General features: G+C 42.4%; 1 protein-coding gene and 1 pseudogene across 1 annotated transcript in view; both read right to left on the bottom strand.

The window, feature by feature from the left end:
• Positions 1–20,662, bottom strand: part of STARD7 (StAR related lipid transfer domain containing 7) — a 31,265-nt gene extending 10,603 nt beyond the window's left edge. The window contains exons 1-6 of the mRNA XM_012786898.3: positions 19,991–20,662; positions 4,435–4,643; positions 3,571–3,620; positions 1,292–1,402; positions 1,129–1,211; positions 570–669 (exon numbers count right to left, since the gene is read on the bottom strand). Coding sequence (XP_012642352.1) covers positions 570–669; positions 1,129–1,211; positions 1,292–1,402; positions 3,571–3,620; positions 4,435–4,643; positions 19,991–20,280 — 843 coding nt within the window. The 5' untranslated portion in view covers positions 20,281–20,662. The remainder of the gene's footprint in view (positions 1–569; positions 670–1,128; positions 1,212–1,291; positions 1,403–3,570; positions 3,621–4,434; positions 4,644–19,990) is intronic.
• On the bottom strand, positions 1,409–3,612 carry LOC105883636 (large ribosomal subunit protein uL10 pseudogene; annotated as a pseudogene).
• Positions 20,663–20,879: the final 217 nt, after the last annotated feature.

Genomic DNA, 20,879 nt, shown 5'->3' on the forward strand with positions numbered 1-20,879 from the left:
GTCCCAGCTCCTCAGGAGGCTGAGACAGGAGGATCGCCCGAGCCCAGGAGTTTGAGGTTGCTATGAGCAGGCTGTCGCCAAGGCACTCTAGCCCAGGCAACAGAGTGAGACTCTGTCTCAAAAAAAAAAAAAAAAAAAAGAGTCAGTGGCTATTATCTTCTCATAACTGTCTCATATAAAAGGAGCCAATGGATCATCACTACTTCATGCTTGGCGATCTTTTGCTAGGTATACCAGCCTACAGCAGGGGTTCCCAGACTAGCAGCATTGGACTCACCAGACTACTTTTTAAGAATGCAAATTCTCGGGCCACATTACCTTAGCAGGTTCAGTTAAAAGGCATTCCTTGAGAAAATCCCAAAGCCATGACACATTCTCTCTCTCTTTTTTTTGAGATAGAGTCTCACTCTGTTGCCTGGGCTAGAGTGCCGTGGCATCAGCCTAGCTCACAGCAACCTCAAACTCCTGGGCTCAAGCAATCCTACTGCCTCAGCCTTCCAGAAAGCTAGGATTACAGGCATGAGCCACCACGCCCGGTCACATTCTCTCTTAAATGAGGTAAAACTCACCTCATCAAATGACTTGTGGGGACGGATAACCATTTGGGATTCATACGATCTGACCCTGACGAATTCCGGAGACTCTGGCACACTAGGGTGCTCCACAGCACTGGTAAGGAAGAAAGGTAAAGCAAATTCTTAGTAATGTTTGTGTATAAAACAACAGGAGAGCTAAGGTTAAAGGGGAAGACTTAAATATTGGCTGGCTCTAATTTTTAAATGAACACAATAGAGGAGTCACTAAAATGAATGAATACAGACTAAGTTCTAAAAATGAAGTGAGTTTCTTTGGTAATGTACAGCTCACTATGCTTTGTGTTGAAGATGACAGCAATTCTTTTTAATTGCTAACATTAAGGAACAGAGAAACTGTTTAACTAAAAGCTTGTATCTCTTGATTCTCCCTAGATAGTAACTGCCCACTCATCTGGCTGGAAGGATGGGGCACTGGCTGCTGGGAAGCTGTGGGAGACTCAGTGCACTGAGAACATGCAAACTCAGATTCGTACATCTGTACGAAGGGCACAGCTAAAGGAGTTCAGCAAAAGCCACAGGCAGTCATACATACCGTGACACCAACACCATCATGTTGTTTTCCTGGTCCACACTATACCGCCGAACATAAACATAATCCCGTGAGTACATTGGATACTAAAGAAATGGAGGAGCAGGATTAGTGTTCTGCATTACACAGACTTGATAGAAGAAAAATCAGAAGTAAAAATACTTACAGGAAAATGGGTTACCCAGTGAAGAACCTCAGAACCACTAACCACATCCCTCTCGATCACCTCCAGCTTGATCACCAGGGCATCCCACTTTTTTCTATACTCTGTGTCCAGCTGCAGAAAGAGAGAAGACCATGAAGATCCAAGAACATCCAAAACAAAAATGTAGAAGGCTTTCCAAATGCTTCAGCCTCTGACCCAAGGATCTTATTATGAGGAAACAGTGACTGGATATAATAGTGCCAAAATGTGAGAGATACAGCTATGTTTACTACAGATGATTCTTTTAAAATCCATTCGTATAGGCCAATATCATTCCAAGGAGAAGTGGAAGAAAAAATATTACAACAGATACATCTGGGAAAAATACTATAGTGATATAAAAGTGTGTGAGTAAGACAATTCTAATAAGTTTTTTTTTTTTAAGAGAAGCCTTTATTTCCTTGTTTTGCAAATAAAGCTGGCTGAGTTTGTTCTTTTTGGTGATTAGACAAAGAGATCAAATCCCATATCCTCGTCAGACTCCTCCAACTCTTCCTTGCCTTCAACCTTGGGTAGGGGCTGCAGCAGCAGCAGGAGGAGCAGTGGTGTCGGCCACCACAGGGGCAGCAGCCACAAAAGCAGATGGATCAGTCTCCATAGACAAAGCCAGGACTCATTTGTACCCATTGATAATAGAATGGGGTACTGATGCAACAACTGGGTAACCAATCTGCAAATGCTGGCAACCTTGTGGACACCCTCCAGGAAATGAGAATGCAGTTTCCTCTGTAATGTCATGCACTTCAGGGCAGTAGATGCTGCCATTGTGAAACACCTGCTGATGACCAAAGGAGAAGGGGGAGATGTTAAGGATGTTCAGCAGTGTGGCTTTGCTGGCTCCCACTTTGTCTCCAGTCTTAATCAGCTGACATCATTCAGGATATCAATGGTGCCCTGGAGATGTTAGTGGTGATGCCTAAAGCCTGGAAGGAGGTCTTCTCTGGCCCCAGACCAGTATTCTGGGCTGGCACAATGACTTCACAGGGGCACACGGGTAGCAGCCAGCAGCATATCCCTGATCCCAATGAGGTCCTCCTTAGTGAACAAAAAGCCCACATTCCCCCGGTGAGGCAACAGTTTCTCTAGAACTGGGTTGTTTTCCAGAGGTGCTCAATGGTCTTCCACATCATGGTGTGCTTGCCCATCAGCACCACAGCACCCTTGAAGGGATATGTGGATCTGCTGTATATGCTTGGAGCCCATGTTGTCTGCTCCCCCAGTGAAGCATTTTGGATAATTATCCAAAAGTTGGATGAACTTAAGGAAATAGTTGGACTTCCAGGTTGCCCCATCTTCCTTGGACATCACTGAGGTGCATCAGGGATTGCCACACAGGGTTTAAAGACAATGTCACTCACACGAGAATACCTGGCGAGAAAAGGGCCTAAAAATTTTAAACAGACAAAAAGTCCAAAACCATGAGCAGACACCTCACAAAAAAACAAAATGCAAGTAGCGTATTTTTTAAAATTCTGTCATCACTGGTAACTAAGGAATTTCAAATTAAGACAGATAAATACATCCAAACCAACAAAAATTCAATATAAATTGACAAAATTCAGTGCTTAGGGGAAAATGGCTATACATATTACCAGTTGATGTTATAACCAACAAACTAGATACTGAAAGTCTGGCAAAACACATGAAAAATCCAGGAAGGAAAAAATTTTTGTAGAACATTAGGTGACTCCACTTCCCCTTTTCATTTATTTTTAAACATTTCCTCCTCAAGGAAGAAAGCAATCTTTGAACAGATACTCTTTATTAAATAAAGACCTTCCCTATGAAATGTTCCAGATTAAAAAAGAGATGTGACAACTAAATGTAATCCTGATTGGATCTGTACTGAAGGGGAAAATGCTATAAAGGACACTACTGGTCAACTAATAAAACTGGAATACAAACCAAAGATTACATAAAACCGTTGCATCAAAGTTAAATTTACTGACTTTGATAATATCATGATTAATTAAGAGAATATGTCTAGTTTCAGGAAATATGCACTGAAGGATTTAGGAATAAAGGGATATGATGTATGTAACCGACCCTCAAATTGTTCAGGAAAAAATATATAAAGCCTTTTAAAATATATTAAAGCATTCGAATCCATTCCTATGGGATGACAGTAGCTACATGGATGTATCAAAGTCAATGTTATCTGAGTCAGAGAAATTGTTCATGTGGACAAGGGTAATGGGTTTGCTAGGAGGCTCCAAATCTAGAAAGTATAATTAACCCACCTGAACGTTGAAGAACTGCCGGGGTGTCACATCTGTGTAAGTTCCAAAAACTAGAATGACAAGAAAGAATAAGGAATGTTTGTCACACTCTGTCACTCACCCTATTCCTATCACCTAACTGCATTTCAATTCTAGAGTACCGACAGATTTCCATAGTACAGGTGCAAAAAATAAAAAGAATAAAAAAGTAGTAATCAATTAAAAAAAAAAAGAGTACTGACAGATCTTTTTTTGGGGGGGTGGGGGGGAGGACGGAGCCTCATTTTGTTGCCCAGGCTAGAGTGCCGTGGCATCAGCCTAGCTCACAGCAACCTCAAACACCTGGGCTCAAGCAATACAGGCATGTGCCACCATGCCCAGCTAATTTTTTCTATATATTTTTAGTTGGCCAATTAATTTCTATTTTTAGTAGAGAAGGGGGTCTCACTCTTGCTCAGGCTGATTTCTAACTCCTGACCTTGAGCGATACTCCTGCCTTGGCCTCCCAGAGAGCTAGGATTACAGGCGTGAGCCACCGCACCTGGCCAGTACGGACAGATCTTAAAGGCAGGTTTAGAAACTAGAAGCCCTTCCCAGCTACTCAGGAGGCTGAGACAGGAGGATCACTTGCAGCCAGGAGTTTGACACCAGCCTGGGCAACATAGCGGGACTCTCATCTCTAAAAAATGAAAAAAAAGAAAGAAAGAAACCAGAAGTCCTATTGGAGTAACAAAGTAAAACTAAGACAACCTACAGCAAAGACAACACTGAGGCATGTGATTTGGGACAACAAACAAAAAAACATGGCAATTTTCTGAAAAACAAGAAGAACAGAAGTCCTGTACACCTGGGCACACACTGAAAAGGCAGCCATGCTGGGCTCACCTCGGTACTGGTAAAGGTGGGTGCCTGTAATTGGACGCCTCCACAGCTTGAAGTGTTTCTTATCCATCACCATTTCCCATGGTTGTTCTTTGTCTTCCGAATCTTCATTCCCTTCTGTTTGAGATTTTGGTTCTGGAAGGTGGCACCTGATTCCAGAGCTCTGAAACAAATGTGACATTTCCTCCAACCGTTTCATCTCATTAATGGATCTGGGAAAGAAGAAAAACAGCCATGGTGTAGATGTGTTAGTCAGCCCTGTGAAACAAAGTGTCCACACAAAGACTTGCAGAACAATTGTGTGGCGGTAAAACAGTTTATAGCATAGTGAATAAAAACTGAGTTCCTGAGTTTGAATCCCAGTCCAATTTCTAAATCTATAATATAAAATGGGGATAATAATAGTATCAACCCTCAAGTTTGTTGTAAAGATTATAAACAAACTTGTATGTAAAGTGCTCAATACCTGGTCCATAATTAGACCTCACATGTTAACTATTAAGATTTATGATTGTGAAATGGCATTTGATATCTTATACCCATGGTTTATTGAGTTGTCTTATTACATTGCAGAGTATATATTCTTCCCCCTCATTTTCAAATTGATATATAATTAACACACTATACGATTCACCCTTTTACAGCAACTCAGTGCTTGCTAATATATTCATAAGGTTATATAACAATAATCACTATCTAATTCCAGAACATTTTCAAAAGAAACCTTATACCCATCATTAGTCATTTACTATACCTGCCTACCCCTAGCTCTAGGTAACCACTAATCTAGTTTCTATCTCTATGGATTAGCCCATTTCTAAACATTTCCATTGGAGTCATATAATATGTACTCTTTTGTGTCTAGTTTCTTCGGCTTCACATATCTTCAAGGTTCATCCATGTTGTACTTTATTATTTTCAATAGCTGAGCAAATATTCCATTGTATAGATATATCACATTTTGTTCATCCATTCATCAGATAATGGATATACAGGTTGTTTCTACTTTATTATTATGAATACTACTGCCATGAACATTTGTGTACAGGTTTTTGTGTAGACATGTGTTTTCTTTTTCTTTCTTTTTTTTTTTTTGTTTTTGAGACAAAGTCTCACTCTGTTGCCCAGGCTAGAGTGCGTGGGGTCAGCCTAGCTCACAGCAACCTCAAACTCCTGGGCTCAAGTGATCTACTGCCTGCCTCAGCCTCCCAAGTAGCTTGGACTACAGGCATGTGCCACCATGCCTGGCTAATTAGACATATGTTTTCAATTCGCATGAGCAGATTCCTAGGAGTGGATTTGCTGGATCATGGTAACTCAATGCTAACCTTCTGAGGAACTGCCAAACTGTTTTCCAAACAACTGCACCATTTTATATTTACACCAATGTATGAGGGTTCCAATTGCTCCACATCCACATCCTTGCCAACAGTTATTGTCCATCTTTTTTATTATAAGCCATCCTAGTGCATGTGAAAGTATCTCACTATGGTTTTAACTGGTATTTCCCTAATGACTAATGACATTGAACTACTTTTCATGTGTTTATTGGCCATTGCAACCTCCTTGGAGAAATGTCTGTTGAAATCCTTTGTCTATTTTTAAACTGGGTTGTCTTTTTATTATTGAATTTTGATAGTTCTTTATATAATATTTTAGATACTAGTCCATTACCAGATATGATTTATAATATTTTCTTTCATTCTATGGTGGGCTGTCAATTTACCTCCCTCCCTCCTGACAGGGTCTCGCTCTGTTGCCAGGCTAGAGTACAGTGACACAATCATAGCTCACTGCAACCTTGAACTCCTGGGCTCAAGCAATCCTCTTGCATCAGCCTCACCCAGCTAATGCACTACCACACCCAGCTAATTTTTTTTTTTTTTTTTGGTAGAGATGGGGATCTTACTATGTTGTTTAGGTTGGTCTAGAACTCCTGGCCTCAAGTGATCCTCCCACCTTGGCTTCCCAAAGTGCTACTAGGATTATAGGCATTATAGCCACCACACCTGGCCTTCATTTTTTTGATAGTGTCCTTTGATACAAAAAAATTTTTAATTTTGATGAAGTCTAATTTATCTATTTTTTTCTTTGACTGCCTATGTTTTTAGTGCTACATCTAAAAAACCACTGCCTAATCTGAGGTCACAAGGACTTATATCTATATTTTCTAAGAGTTTTATAATTTAGCTTATAGTAGGTCTGATCCATTTTGAGTTAATTTTTGTGTATTATGTGAGGTAGAGGTCTAAATTCATCATTTTGCATGTGCATCTTCAGTTGTCCCAGTGTCATTTTTAGAAAAGACTATTCATTCTTTTCCCCATTGAACTGTCTTGGCACCCCTGTTGAAAAACAAAATTTTTTTAAGGCACAGGATCTTGCTCTGTCATCTAGGCTGTCACCCAGTGGTACAATCATAGCTCACTGTAACCTCAAACTCCTGGGCTCAAGCAATCCCATTGCCTCAGCCTCCCAAGTAGCTGGGACTACAGGTACAGGCCACCACACCCAGGTAAATATTTTTTCAAAATATTTTTTTTGGCCGGGCACAGTGGCTCCTGCCTGTAATCATGTACCTGTAGCACTCTGGAAGACCAAGGTGGGAGGATTGCTTGAGTTCAGGAGTTCAAGACTAGCCTGAGACCCCCTCTCTATCCAAAAGAGAAAAACAAAAAAAAACCCCAAAAACCAGCCAGGCATTGCAGTGCATGCCTGTTGTCCCAGCTACTCAGGAGTCTGAGGCAGAAGGATTGCTAACAGCCCAGGAGTTGGAGGTTGCAGTAAGCTGCAATAATGTCACCACACTCTACCCAGGGCGGCAGAGTGAGACTCTGCCTCAACAAAAACAAGGCAACTGAACATCTGTTCTCACCACTCCTACCCCTTCATATTAAAAAAATAAAATATTAAATAATAAAAAAAATTTTGTAGTGATGGAGTCTCCATGTTTCCCAGGCTTGTCTCAACTCCAGGCCTCAAGCAATCCTCCCATCTTGGCCTCCCAAAGTGCCTAGATTACAGGCATGAGCCATTGCACCTGGCTCTTTGTTGGAAATTAACCAAAAACACAGGGCTTATTTCTGGACTCTCACTTTTATTCCAACAATCTATATGTCTATCCTTATGCCAGTATCATAGTGTCTTCATTAATGTAACTTTGCAGTAAGTTTTGAAATTGAGAAGCGTGAGTCCTCCAAATTTTCTTCTTTTTCAAGATTGTTTCTACCATTCTAGGTCCTGTTCATTTCCATATGAGTATCAGAACTGGCTTGTTAATTTCTGCAAAATAACCAGCTAGGATTTTGATAAGGGTTGCACTGAATTTATATGTTGCTTTGGGTAGTACTGCCACCTTAACAATATTAGATGTTCTAATCATGAATACAGAATGTCTTTTCATTTATTTCTTTTCAAATTTCTTTCAACGATGTTTTGTAGTTTTCAGTGTAAAAGTCTTAAGCAGTTCTCTCTTTTTTTTTTTTCCAGAGTCTCACTCTGTTGCCTGGGCTAGAGTAACGTGGCGTCCGCCTAGCTCACAGCAACCTCAAACTCCTGGGCTCAAGCAATCCTCCTACCTCAGCCTCCTGAGTAGCTGGGACTACAGGCATGCACCACCATGCCTGGCTAATTTTTTTTCTATATATGTTTTTAGTTGGCCAATTAATTTCTTTCCATTTTTAGTAGAGACGGGGTCTTGCTCTTGCTCAGGCGTGTTTCAAACTCCTGACCTTGAGCAATCCGCCCACCTCAGCCTCCCAGAGTGCCAGTATTATAGGTGTGAGCCATCGCGCTTGGCCTGCACTTCTTTTTGTTAAATTTATTCCTAAGTATTTTATTACTTTTAATGCTACTGTAAATGAATTTTTTTTTCTTTTTTTCCCCCTCTTTTTTTAAGACAGGGTCTTGCTCTGTCACCCAGGCTGGAATACAGTAGCATGATCATAGCTCACTGTAATCTCAAACTCCCGGGCTCAAGTGATCCTCCCACCTTAGCCTTCTGAGTAGAGATTATAGGAGTGTGCCACCATGCCTGGCTAATTTTTTAATTTTTTTTGTAGACAGGGTCTCACTATATTGCTTAGGCTAGTCTCAACTCCTGGCCTTAAGCAATCATCCCACCTTGGCCTCTCAAAGTGCTGGGATTATAGGCATGAGCTGTAATCTGGTCTGGTTGAAATTATTTTCCTAATTTCATGTTAAGATTATTTACTGCTAGGGTAGAGAAATACAATTTTTGCATATTGATCTTGTATCCTGAAACCTTGAACTCATTTATCAGCTCTACAGTTTTCTGTGGATCCCTTAGTATTTTCTATATACAAGATTGTGTCAGCTGCAGAGATAATTTTCTTTCTTTCTTTCCACTATGGATGCCTTTCACATTTCTTTCTCTTGCCTAATTTCACTGCCTACAACCTGCAGTGCAATGTCAAATAAAAGCGGTGAAAATGGACATCCTGGTCTTGTTCCTAATCTTAGGGTAAAAGCTTTCAGTTTTTAACCATTAGTTATATTTTTTTATAGGTGCCCTTTATCGGTTTGAGGAAATTTCCTTCAATTCTCAGTCTGCTGACTGCTTTTCTTTCTCTATTTTTTTTGAGACAGAGTCTCACTCTGTTGCCTGGGCTAGATAGAGTGCCATGGCGTCAGCCTATCTCACAGCAACCTCAAACTCCTGGACTCAAGTGATCCTCCTGCCTCAGCCTCCCAGGTAGCTGGGACTACAGGGACGTGCCAACATGCGCAGCTGATTTTTTCTATTTTTAGTTGTTGGGTTAATTTCTTTCTATTTATAGTAGAGACGGGTCTCACTCTTGCTCAGGCTGGTCTCAAACTCCTGAGCTCAAGCAATCTTTCTGCCTTGGCCTCCCAGAGTGCTACGATTAATTACAGGCGTGAGCCACCGCGCCCGGCCTGTTAAGTGTTTTTTCAATCAAGAAAGGAGATTGGAATTTGTCGAATGCTTTTTCTGTGTCTATTCAGATGATCATAAAGTTTTTGTCCTTTATTCTAATAATGTGGTATACTAAATTAATTTTTATATGATGAACCAACCTTGCTTTCCTGAAATAAATTCTACTTGTTCATGGTGTATAATCCATTCTATGTTGTTGAATTCAGTTTGTTTGTATTTTGTTCAGGATTGCATAAGGGTTTTTTTTTTGAGACACTCAGCATCTCACTCTGTTGCCCGGGCTAGAGTGCCATGGCATCAGCCTAGCTTACGGCAACCTCAAACTGCCTGGGCTCAGGTGATCGTCCTGCCTCAGCCTCCCGAGTAGCTGGGACTACAGGCATGAGCCACCATGCCCGACTAATTTTTCTATATGTTTTAGTTGGCCAATCAATCTCTTTCAAATTTTTAGTAGAGACGGCGTCTCACTCTTGGTCAGGCTGATTTCGAACTCCTGACCTTGAGCAATCCGCCAGCCTCGGCCTTCCAGAGTGCTAGGATTACAGGCGTGAGCCACCATGCCCAGCCTGCATAATTTTAAAACATACAAAACAGTACCATGGCCGGGCGTGGTGGCTCACGCCTGTAATCCTAGCACTCAGGGAGGCTGAGGCGGGCGGATTGCTCGAGGTCAGGAGTTTGAAACCACCCTGAGCAAGAGCAAGACCCCATCTCTACTATAAATAGAAAGAAATTAATTGGCCAACTAATATATATAGAAAAAATTAGCCGGACATGGTGGCGCATGCCTGTAGTCCCAGCTACTCAGGAGGCTGAGGCAGCAGGATTGCTTGAGCCCAGGAGATTGAGGTTGCTGTGAGCTAGGCTGATGCCAAGGCACTCACTCTAGCCTGGGCAACAAAGCGAGATTCTGTTTCAAAAACAAACAAACAAACAAAAAAAAAAAACAAACAAACAAAACGGTACCATGTATTATATTATGTACCATTATATATCATTTAAGGTGCATACATATGTATCAAGACATAGATGGGGATACTATACAAGAAATTTTGATAATGGGCCGAGTGCGGTGGCTCACGCCTATAATCCTAGCACTCTGGGAGGCTGAGGCTGGCGGATTGCTCAAGGTCAGGAGTTCGAAATCAGCCTGACCAAGAGTGAGATGCCGTCTCTACTAAAAATAGAAAGAGATTGATTGGCCAACTAAAAATATATAGAAAAATTAGCCGGGCATGGTGGCGCATGCCTGTAGTCCCAGCTACTCGTGAGGCTGAGGCAGCAGGATTGCCTGAGCCCAGGAGTTTGAGGTTGCTGTAAGCTAGGCTGATGCCACGTCACTTACTCCAGCCTGGGCAACAAAGTGAGACTATGTCTCAAAAAAAAAAAAAAAAAAGAAAGAAAGAAAGGAAAGAAAGGAAAGGGAAGGAAGGAAAGGGAAGGAAGGAAAGGGAAGGAAGGAAAGGGAAGGAAGGAAGGAAGGAAGGAAGGAAGGAAGGAAGGAAGGAAGGAAGGAAGGAAGGAAGGAAGGAAGGAAGGAAGGAAGGAAGGAAGGAAGGAAGGAAGGAAGGAAGGAAGGAATTGTGATAATGGTTACATCTGGGGGAGAAAGGAAAATTCAACTGGAAAAGGGTACAGAGGAAGCTTTATTGTACTATATTTCTTAAATATAACTGTATTTCTAACATTTGCATTATTCTTTAAACATTTTTATATATCTGAAACATCTAATAATTTTAAAAATTTGGCTTGTATGTTTCCCATAACTTTTAAATTTCAGAAAAGAAAGGAAAATTCTGGCTGTCTATGTCATACACAATTCTTAGGATTTAAGACCAAAGACCCCCCCCAATTACTGATACACTATCTGAAATGCTCTTTCACTCCTTCAACCCTTAAAAAAACACAAACAGCTGGCACAGCGACGCAGACCTGTAATCCCAGCTACTTGGGAGGCTGAAGTGAAAGGATCATTTGAGCCCAGGATCAGCCTGGGCAACAATGCAAGATTCCACCTCAATTTAAAAATAATAACAAAAAAACACAAGGTTCAACACTAATTTCTAGGCAGAGTTAACCATATGCACTTATTTTTATTCCTCTAAAAAAAAAATTACACTATAATTAATTTATCTTTATATCTGCTTTCCTTACTAAACTATGAATTCCCTAATGTACAGAACCAGTCTTTTTCATATTTTAGTTCTAGCTCCTAGTACGTCCCTTGTAAACATTACACATTCAAAAAATGAATGAGTAAATAAATAAAAATAATATCAATGTAGGCTTCAATAATTTAAATTCTTACTAAAAGATTACTTTACTATATTGCTTTAAAAGCCAAACACTCAAAGTTATATTGGCAATCCAAGATGAAAAGCAATCCAAAGTAAAGATGAGTCCAGAGAGCTGTGTTCTAGTCCTGACTCTGCTGCCAATTAGCTGTGTGATCTTATCCAAGTCATTTTACCTATAAGGTGCAGACATTATTTCTTCAAGGTTCCTATTAGCTCTAAAATTCCAATTCACTGAATTTTAAACTTTGGACTTGGATGAAATTATTTATATAGGGGGATATTTGTCATTTTGACTGTCTAAAATTCAGCTCCCAAATAGGGAGATGCAGCCTCCCTCACTCCCTAGCAGTTAAAGCATAGCTCCTAATTTAAGTAAAGTTAGAGACTTCTAGGAGGGGCTTTGAATCTTGAGGAAATAACACAAAGGCACATGATCTTTCAGAGATTATTCTCAGTGATCTTGAGGGAGTTCTGAGGCCAGCAGTGCAACCAATGTTGCCAACAACACGAGCAACACTGCCCAAAATAGATTATTCCTGTTGCAAGTCCTGGTTCTCTTGGCCAACCTGTACCCTGGCCTTCTTGTCAATGCTCTCAATGACCTAATACCCTTCTGATTAATTCTTTTTTGGCCTAAGTTAACCAAGATCAGTTTCTTTGCTACATACAATTTACACTGATGTTCTGACAACAACTATTTTACCATTTTTAAAAAGTTTTAAATTTTAATTAAAAGTTATAAAACAGGACTGACAACTGGCACTGAAAAAGCTTATAGAAATAGGGAAATAACCTTAAGGCAGACATTTAGATTTTGCAGATTAGAAAGCAAAAGCGAAATCACAGCTACATTTGCTCAGAGAACAATTCAGGTATCACATAGCACCAATTATGGCATTTTTCAGAACTAGAAAAGCATCCTTCAATAGTAATTAAGCACCACTCCTGAATGCCATTCTTTTTTAATTTTTTAAAAAAAATTTTTAAATTAAAAAAATTTTTTTTGTTGTCCAGGATGGCCTTGAGCTCAAGTGATCCTCCTACTGCAGCTTCCCAAGTAGGTGGGACTACAGGCACAAGCCACCATACCCAGCCTAGATGTCATTCTTATCACATAATAATGGCAAGTAGAAATCTGTTTTTATTGGGGGAATCTTATTAAACCATCAGGGGCTTATAAAATAATTACACAGTTAATTGGCCAGGCATGGTGGCTCACACCTTGTAACCCTAGCACTCTGGGAGGCTAAGGTGGGCGGATCACTTGAGATCAGGAGTTCAAGACCAGCCTTAGCAACAGAGACCCCCGTCTCTACTAAAAAATAAAAAGAAATTAGCTGGACAACTAAAAAAACATATAGAAAAAAATTAGCCAGGCGTGGTGGCACATGCCAGTAGTCCCAGCTACTTGGAAGGCTGAGGCAGAAGGATTGCTTGAGCCCAGGACTTTAAGGTTGCTGTGACCACAGCACTCTAGCCTGGGCAACAGAGCAAGACTCTGTCTCAAAAAAAAAAAAAAAAGAAAAAAAAAGAAAAAAAGAATTACACAGTTAATTAATAAGGCTTTAAGAAAATTAATGACTATAGGCAATATATTTTAATGGCCTTCTAAGATGCAAGGTGATTCAGAGCTTCTTATCTACTGCTTAATCAGGTTCTCCTATATATTAAAGGTGGCTTTGATTAAAATTATGAGACTAAGTCCCTGAAAAGGGATGGAAATGGCCAAGCTCAGTGTCTCATACATGTAATCCTAGCACTCTAGGAGCTGAGGCAGGAAGATTGCTTGAGCTCAGGGGTTTGAGATCAGCCTGAGCAAGAATCTGTCTTTACTAAAAATCGACAAATTAGCCAGGCACAATGGCACGTGCTTGTAGTTCCAGCTACTCTGGGCGACTGAGGCAGGAAGACTGCATGAGCCTAGGGATTTCAGCTTGCAGTAAGTTATGATGACGCTACTGCATTCTAATTCTACCCAGGACAACAGAGTGAGACTGTCTCAACCAAAAAAAAAAAAAAAAAAAAAGGAAAAGGGATGGAAATAAATGATATTCATTCTTTGAATACACAGTATGAAGGCCAGATGAAGACTATATACAATTATTTTGTCCCAAGGATTAAGAATCCCTGAAGGGTGTCAACTTTTAAATGCTAACATGACAGACATAATTAGCATTAGAGAAGCACTATCATACATGTAAAGAAAGGAAAAACTTCTCTCCATACGCCTCATTAGCCTGTTGTGCCAAATCTTATTTGTACAGGATGGGTGCCTAACCTTCATATCTAAGAGACTTAAACAAGTAATAAGAGAAGAAAGGACAAAGGAGATTATTCCCAAAATAGTAACAAAATCAGCAGATTAGAAAAAAGGATCAAGGCAGGCAGTCAATGCTTTCCTTTCTCTAAAAGGAAAATCATCGCTTCCATATTTGAAAAAGGGCTGGGTTGAAAGCTATGAAAACACATCACCATGAAAACAGAGTTAAGTATAACAATGTTTGACTCATCTAGGGGGCCTGCTCTCAGCATGGAGCTTAATATAAGGCTCCATGGCCGGGCGCTGTGGCTCACGCCTGTAATCCTAGCTCTTGGGAGGCCGAGGCGGGCGGATTGCTCAAGGTCAGGAGTTCAAAACCAGCCAGAGCAACAGCGAGACCCCGTCTCTACTATAAATAGAAAGAAATTAATTGGCCAACTGATATATATATAAAAAATTAGCCGGGCATGGTGGCGCATGCCTGTAGTCCCAGCTACCCGGGAGGCTGAGGCAGAAGGATCACTCGAGCCCAGGAGTTTGAGGTTGCTGTGAGCTAGGCTGACGCCACGGCACTCACTCTAGCCTGGGCAACAAAGCGAGACTCTGTCTCAAAAAAAAAAAAAAAAAAAAAAAAAATATAAGGCTCCAGGCTGGCCACGGCGGCTCACGAGTATAATCCTAGCACTCTGAGAGGCCGAGGCGGGCAGATTGTTTGAGCTCAGGAGTTTGAGACCAGTCTGAGCAAGAGTGAGACCCCGTCTCTACTAAAAATAGAAAGAAATTAATTGGACAACACATATAGAAAAAAAATTAGCTAGGCACGATGGTGCATGCCTGTAGTTCCAGCTACTCAGGAGGCTGAGGCAGAAGGATCACTTGAGCCCTGGAGTTTGAGGTTGCCATGAGCTGACGCCATGGCACTCTAGTCCAGGCAACAGTTGAGACTCTGCCTCAAAAAAAAAAAAAAAGCAAGACTCCAAAATGATTCAAATGCAGTCAACCTTACAATCAGGAATTTCAATAAGACAGTTGCCTCACTTCACATGATCGCTACCTCAAATTCCAAATTATTGTCAAAGTTGGAGACTTCCAAGTACTACTGATATGGGACACACCTAGAAATAAACGACATCAACTGGCTCACTGGAGTTCTGGAGCAACTAGTTAATGGTAACATAATGAAGACAATTTTAAAAATTGAGGCTTGCCGGCCGGGCGCTGTGGCTCACGCCTGTAATCCTAGCTCTTGGGAGGCCGAGGCGGGCGGATTGCTCAAGGTCAGGAGTTCAAAACCAGCCTGAGCAAGAGCGAGACCCCGTCTCTACTATAAATAGAAAGAAATTAATTGGCCAACTGATATATATATAAAAAAAAAAAAATTAGCCGGGCATGGTGGCACATGCCTGTAGTCCCAGCTACTCGGGAGGCTGAGGCAGAAGGATCACTCAAGCCCAGGAGTTTGAGGTTGCTGTGAGCTAGGCTGACGCCACGGCACTCACTCTAGCCTGGACAACAAAGTGAGACTCTGTCTCAAAAAAAAAAAAAAAAAAAAAAAAAATTGAGGCTTGCTTTTTTTTTTTTTTTTTTTTGAGACAGAGTCTTGCTTTGTTGCCCAGGCTAGAGTGAGTGCCATGGCGTCAGCCTAGCTCACAGCAACCTCAAACTCCTGGGCTCAAGCAATCCTCCTGCCTCAGCCTCCCGAGTAGCTGGGACTACAGGCATGCGCCACCATGCCCGGCTAATTTTTTCTATATATATTAGTTGGCCAATTAATTTCTTTCTATTTATAGTAGAGACGAGGTCTCGCTCTTGCTCAGGCTGGTTTCGAACTCCTGACCTTGAGCAATCCACCCGTCTCGGCCTCCCAGAGAGCTAGGATTACAGGCATGAGCCACCACGCCCGGTGAGGCTTGCTTTTAATGTTGCTTTCATGACCTAACAAGGGTGTATTAATAAGATACCCTGGGCCGGGCACGGTGGCTCACGCCTGTAATCCTAGCACTCTGGGAGGCCGAGGCAGGCGGATTGCTCGAGGTCAGGAGTTCGAAAACAGCCTGAGCAAGAGTGAGATCCCGTCTCTACTATCAATAGTAGATATCAAAAAAAAATAAGATACCCTGAAGTGACCGTGGAAAGAACCAAAGTTTGCTTCTCTTAACTAGCCTAAAAAAAAAAAAAAAAAAAAGAAAGTTTTTTGCTTGATTTTTATTTACTTATTTATTTTTTTGAGACTAAGTCTTGCTTTGTTGCCCAGGCTAGAGTGCAGTGGCATCATCATGGCTGACCCTATCCTTGGACTCCTGTTCTGAAGTGGTCCTCCTGCCTCCGCCTCCCAAAGGGCTGGGATTACAGGCATAAACCACCATGTCTAGCCTTTTCTGCTTGTTTAATTGAAGACAACTAGGTAAGAATACTAGCACAAAGCCGGGCGCGGTGGCTCACGCCTGTAATCCTAGCTCTCTGGGAGGCCGAGGCGGGCGGATTGCTCAAGGTCAGGAGTTCAAAACCAGCCTGGGCAAGAGCAAGACCCTGTCTCTACTAAAAATAGAAAGAAATTAATTGGCCAACTGATATATATATAAAAAATTAGCTGGGCATGGTGGCACATGCCTGTAGTCCCAGCTACTCGGGAGGCTGAGGCAGTAGGATCGCTTGAGCCCAGGAGGAGTTGAGGTTGCTGTGAGCTAGGCTGATGCCACAGCACTCACTCTAGCCTGGACAACAAAGTGAGACTCTGTCTCAAAAAAAAAAAAAAAAAAAAAAAAGAATACTAGCACAAGCATTAAAATATCTGATTTCTGTGCCTTGCCCTAGCAGCCAAGTCAAAACCACTTTGTACAAGTGATTTCTTAAATTTTCTTGTTGTTGCATGATTAATAAGATCCTATTTGGTAAAATATTCTTAAACACGAAAGAAAAGTAAGGTGGTGCTTTTTCATTTTGAATAAGAACTCAAATAACATAAGAAAAACACATGCCACTTTAAGGCACACATTCAAAAAAACACCCTACACACTCTACCTCTGTTTAACCAAGATGGCAACAGGAGAATTAGTTTGTGCCAGGACAAGTTGGTACAGTAACAGCACAGATGAGCCAAAGGCTATGATTTAGGGTCCCTGTGACAAGCATGCTATTCTTCCATTAACAATGAAGGAAATACACTTGAGAACACACTTAAACTGTGCTCCATAATGGAAGCCACCCAAAAATCATGTTGCTAGAACAAAATCCAATAGATTCTAAGCTAGCTAACACAACCTCAGCAGTGCTTACTTTAAAGTAAACAGAATACTTAAACACCAAACAAATAAGTTAACCTATACCCAGAATATTTTACTCAATGAAATATAAACATGACAAATTATCAGAACAAAGACCTAACAAATTACTGTACAACCAAGATGTAGTTGTTGAATACCATATTATTTGCCTCCCTGTCATGGTAACAAATGTTTAAAAAAGAAAAAGAAAAGATCCCCAAGATGGACAACTTGATCAAATATTACGTGTATGAAAAACTAAATCATGAACTGGACAATGAAATGTTAAAAGAGGGCCTTCATATAACAACCCCAAGGGGGGGGGGGTCAAAAGGCAACTTAAAAGTGTTCTGACTGGGCTTCATTTAAGCTTCTGAAATTCCAAAGCTAGTTAACTCAGAGCAATGCCTCTTCAAGAGTTGGATTAGAACCTAGAGCATTTCAACTGCCCCCAGGTTGCAGAGACAGTCCAAAGAGAGTGAAATAGAATGAATACCTGGCTTGGTCATCAACTGGTCTAATCTCTCTGCTATGGTGGATAGTGACTACTAACTCAAATGTTTACTAAGTTCATTTACTATCTCATTTCCCCCTCTAGCTCTTGCAAATGAGAGAACTGCTAAACAGAGGCTTCAAGAGTTATCATCCGTAAAAATGCATAAGGTAAGCCTAAAAGTGTCATCTACTATGTAAGCCTCAACACTATTCAACTTCCACCCCCAAATGCTCCCCTCTCTTTTGCACCCAACAGCCCTTTTCTGAAAGGTCTTTCTCCTCTTCCCCAAACAGTTCCAACTGGGGATTTTCCTCGTAAACTTAACTTTGGAACATGGTATTTCACTATTAAAAACAGAATTAAAATTCAAACAATTTATGATTTCTCAATTTAAAAGGTTTTTTCCCATTCTTTTTTTTTTTTGAGACAGAGTCTCGCTTTGTTGCCCAGGCTAGAGTGAATGCTGTGGCGTCAGCCTAGCTCACAGCAACCTCAAACTCCTGGGCTCAAGCAATCCTGCTGCCTCAGCCTCACGAGTAGCTGGGACTACAGGCATGTGCCACCATGCCCGGCTAATTTTTTTTTTCTATATATATTAGTTGGCCAATTAATGTCTTTCTATTTATAGTAGAGACAGGGGTCTCACTCTTGCTCAGGCTGGTTTTGAACTCCTGACCTCGAGCAATCCTCCCGCCTTAGCCTCCCAGAGTGCTAGGATTACAGGCGTGACCATTCTTTTATTTTTTACACCTAAGACTGATTAGAACAAAAGGCCAAGTAGCAAAAGAATGCTAATAGGCACTAGGCAAAATACCTATCATGCTTAACATACCTCAACTTTTTCGTGAACAAGGTTGTTTGTGGTTATGATTTTAAGCTGCATTTATAAAAGTTATCTTTACTGCTAGGAATAGTAGTCCCAGTTCTTAAGATAGACATGCATTTACCCAGAATTCCCAGTGTGGCACAAATAGGCTGCCTGGGTGTTAATTTCCCAAACAAGCTGGTAAACTTCATTGGGGTATTTCCATTTCTAACCTAACCAAAAATGTAGAATAACAAGTTGCCTTCCTGTTGAAGAAGTATCTAAAAAATACAGACCAGTGTGGGATCTATTGGAGAAGGGGACTGTGCCTGGTTCCTGAAATTATGATTTTACAGTTTATGGGAAGAGTCCCTGTGTGCAGGGAGGGTACAGTTTAACAATATCTGTTAAAAAAAAAAAAGAGAGACAAAGTAAAGGAAGAGCTAAAGCAAAGATTCCCCATTAGCGTAGCTGAAAACAATAAAGTCTCAGGCTCAGAACTACAGATTAACAAATTCAATCAATGGTACTGGGCTTTTCACACAGTTTTGATGATGGCAGTGTGACTTCAGAGCCTAATCACATAGTATTCCTAAAGTTCTAGTTAAAGTAGCAAATATCTGACCTAATTCTTAAAGGTTAAAATGTCTGGGCTACTGGTTTGTGCAAGCAGAACAAAATCCTTTCCAGCCTCTTAATTCTACCACAACGTGAGTCACAATGACAGCTCTCCTGAGTCCCATTTGGATTGAAGTCATTTTGTAAATTGCACAACTACACCCTCAGGTCAAGTTTAAAACCTGTTTTGAGGCTGGGCGTATAGGCTCACGCCTGTAATCCTAACACTCCGGGAGGCAGAGGCAGGCGGATTGCTCAAGGTCAGGAGTTCGAAACCAGCCTGAGCAAGAGCGAGACCCCGTCTCTACTAAAAATAGAAAGAAATTAACTGACCAACTAAAATATACATAGAAATAATTAGCCGGGCATGGTGGCACATGCCTGTAGTGCCAGCTACTCCGGAAGCTGAGGCAGAAGGATTGCTTGAGCCCAGGAGATTGAGGTTGCTGTGAGCTAGGCTGACGCCACGGCACTCACTCTAACCTAGGCAACAAAGTGAAACTGTCTCAAAAATAAATAAATAAATAAAAATTAAAAAAATAAAACCTGTTTTGAATTTGCACCTTTCCGGGTGTGTTAAAAGATTACGTGAGCAATGGCCTCCGCGCCTTCGAGATCTAATTTATTTCCATAATGTTGTTTCTTTAGTGTCACGCTCTCCCTCCTACACAAACCAACACTTCCAGTTCTTATTTCTAACCCTACAAATTAAATTAACACACAGGGGCAATAAACAACGCAGTATGCTGAAACAGGTTCAACCTACAGCCTCTCCACTTAAAGGACGACCAGATAAACAGGAGATGCTGAACACAGTGCAGGCCCAAGGGTACACACCACCCAACCTCCCGCCTGGCCGCCCCCGACTGCACCGCACAGAACCAGTTCGCTGCAGAACCCACCTCTGCAACTCCTCCTCCTGGATCCTCTCCTCGTCCCACACGAACACGCCGGCGAGCGCCGCCATCAAGACAGAGGCATGGCCAGGGCGGCCGTGCAGCCGGCGCCACAGGCGGCCGAGAAGGACGCGGCGCGAGCTCTCCGAGTAGAGTCGGCCGTAGAGCTGCGCGATCTGCTGCGCGCGCCGCACGCGCAGGCCCGTCACGAAGCGGCACTGATTGGCCAGCAGGGCCAGCAGGCCCCCGCCCCGCGCCCCCGCCAGCCAGGCGGCCAGCGGCCTCCGCGGGAACATGTCACCGCTCCCCCACGAGCCTCGGGGCCAAAGCAACCAGCCCAGTAGCACGCAGGCGGCCGTCCACGGCGTCCCCCTAACTGGCCGGCCACTAACCAGTCTCACGGTCCCACGGCCAGAAGCCGCCCCTCATCTCTCTCTACAGCAACCGCTGAGGAAGAGTCCCCTCTGGAGAGAGAGTCGGTCATGGCAGCAGCCGCGGGGACGGCCCCGCGACCGCTGCACGAGGTGCTCCGGGACTTGGGCCTCAGACCGGCTGGACCGTTGGCACCCTCGCTCTTCTACGTTCTCCGGCCGCCGCCGGGCACCGTGGTGCAACGCGCTGGGAAGCGGCGAGGCGGACAGCTCCGGCCCGGCAGCAAGCAAGCTCCCGCGCGTTCCGCGTCTGCCACACACGCCACCAGCCTGCAACCTACCCCAACTCTGCAGCCTGGGCTCTGATTGGCCGTAGCCCGGACTCCTGAGTGCTCATTGGTGCTTTCAAGTGCTCATCACAGCTCCCTTCCGCCCCTTCGCGCTGCTCGCCGGGGAAGCCTCCTAGCAAGGTAGGTGGAACGGCGGCGAGTGCCAGCCAAGGGCGCCTGGGAGAGTGACCCGCG

Source organism: Microcebus murinus, chromosome 3, assembly GCF_040939455.1.
Source record: "Microcebus murinus isolate Inina chromosome 3, M.murinus_Inina_mat1.0, whole genome shotgun sequence".
NCBI classification, from domain to species: Eukaryota; Metazoa; Chordata; class Mammalia; order Primates; family Cheirogaleidae; genus Microcebus; species Microcebus murinus.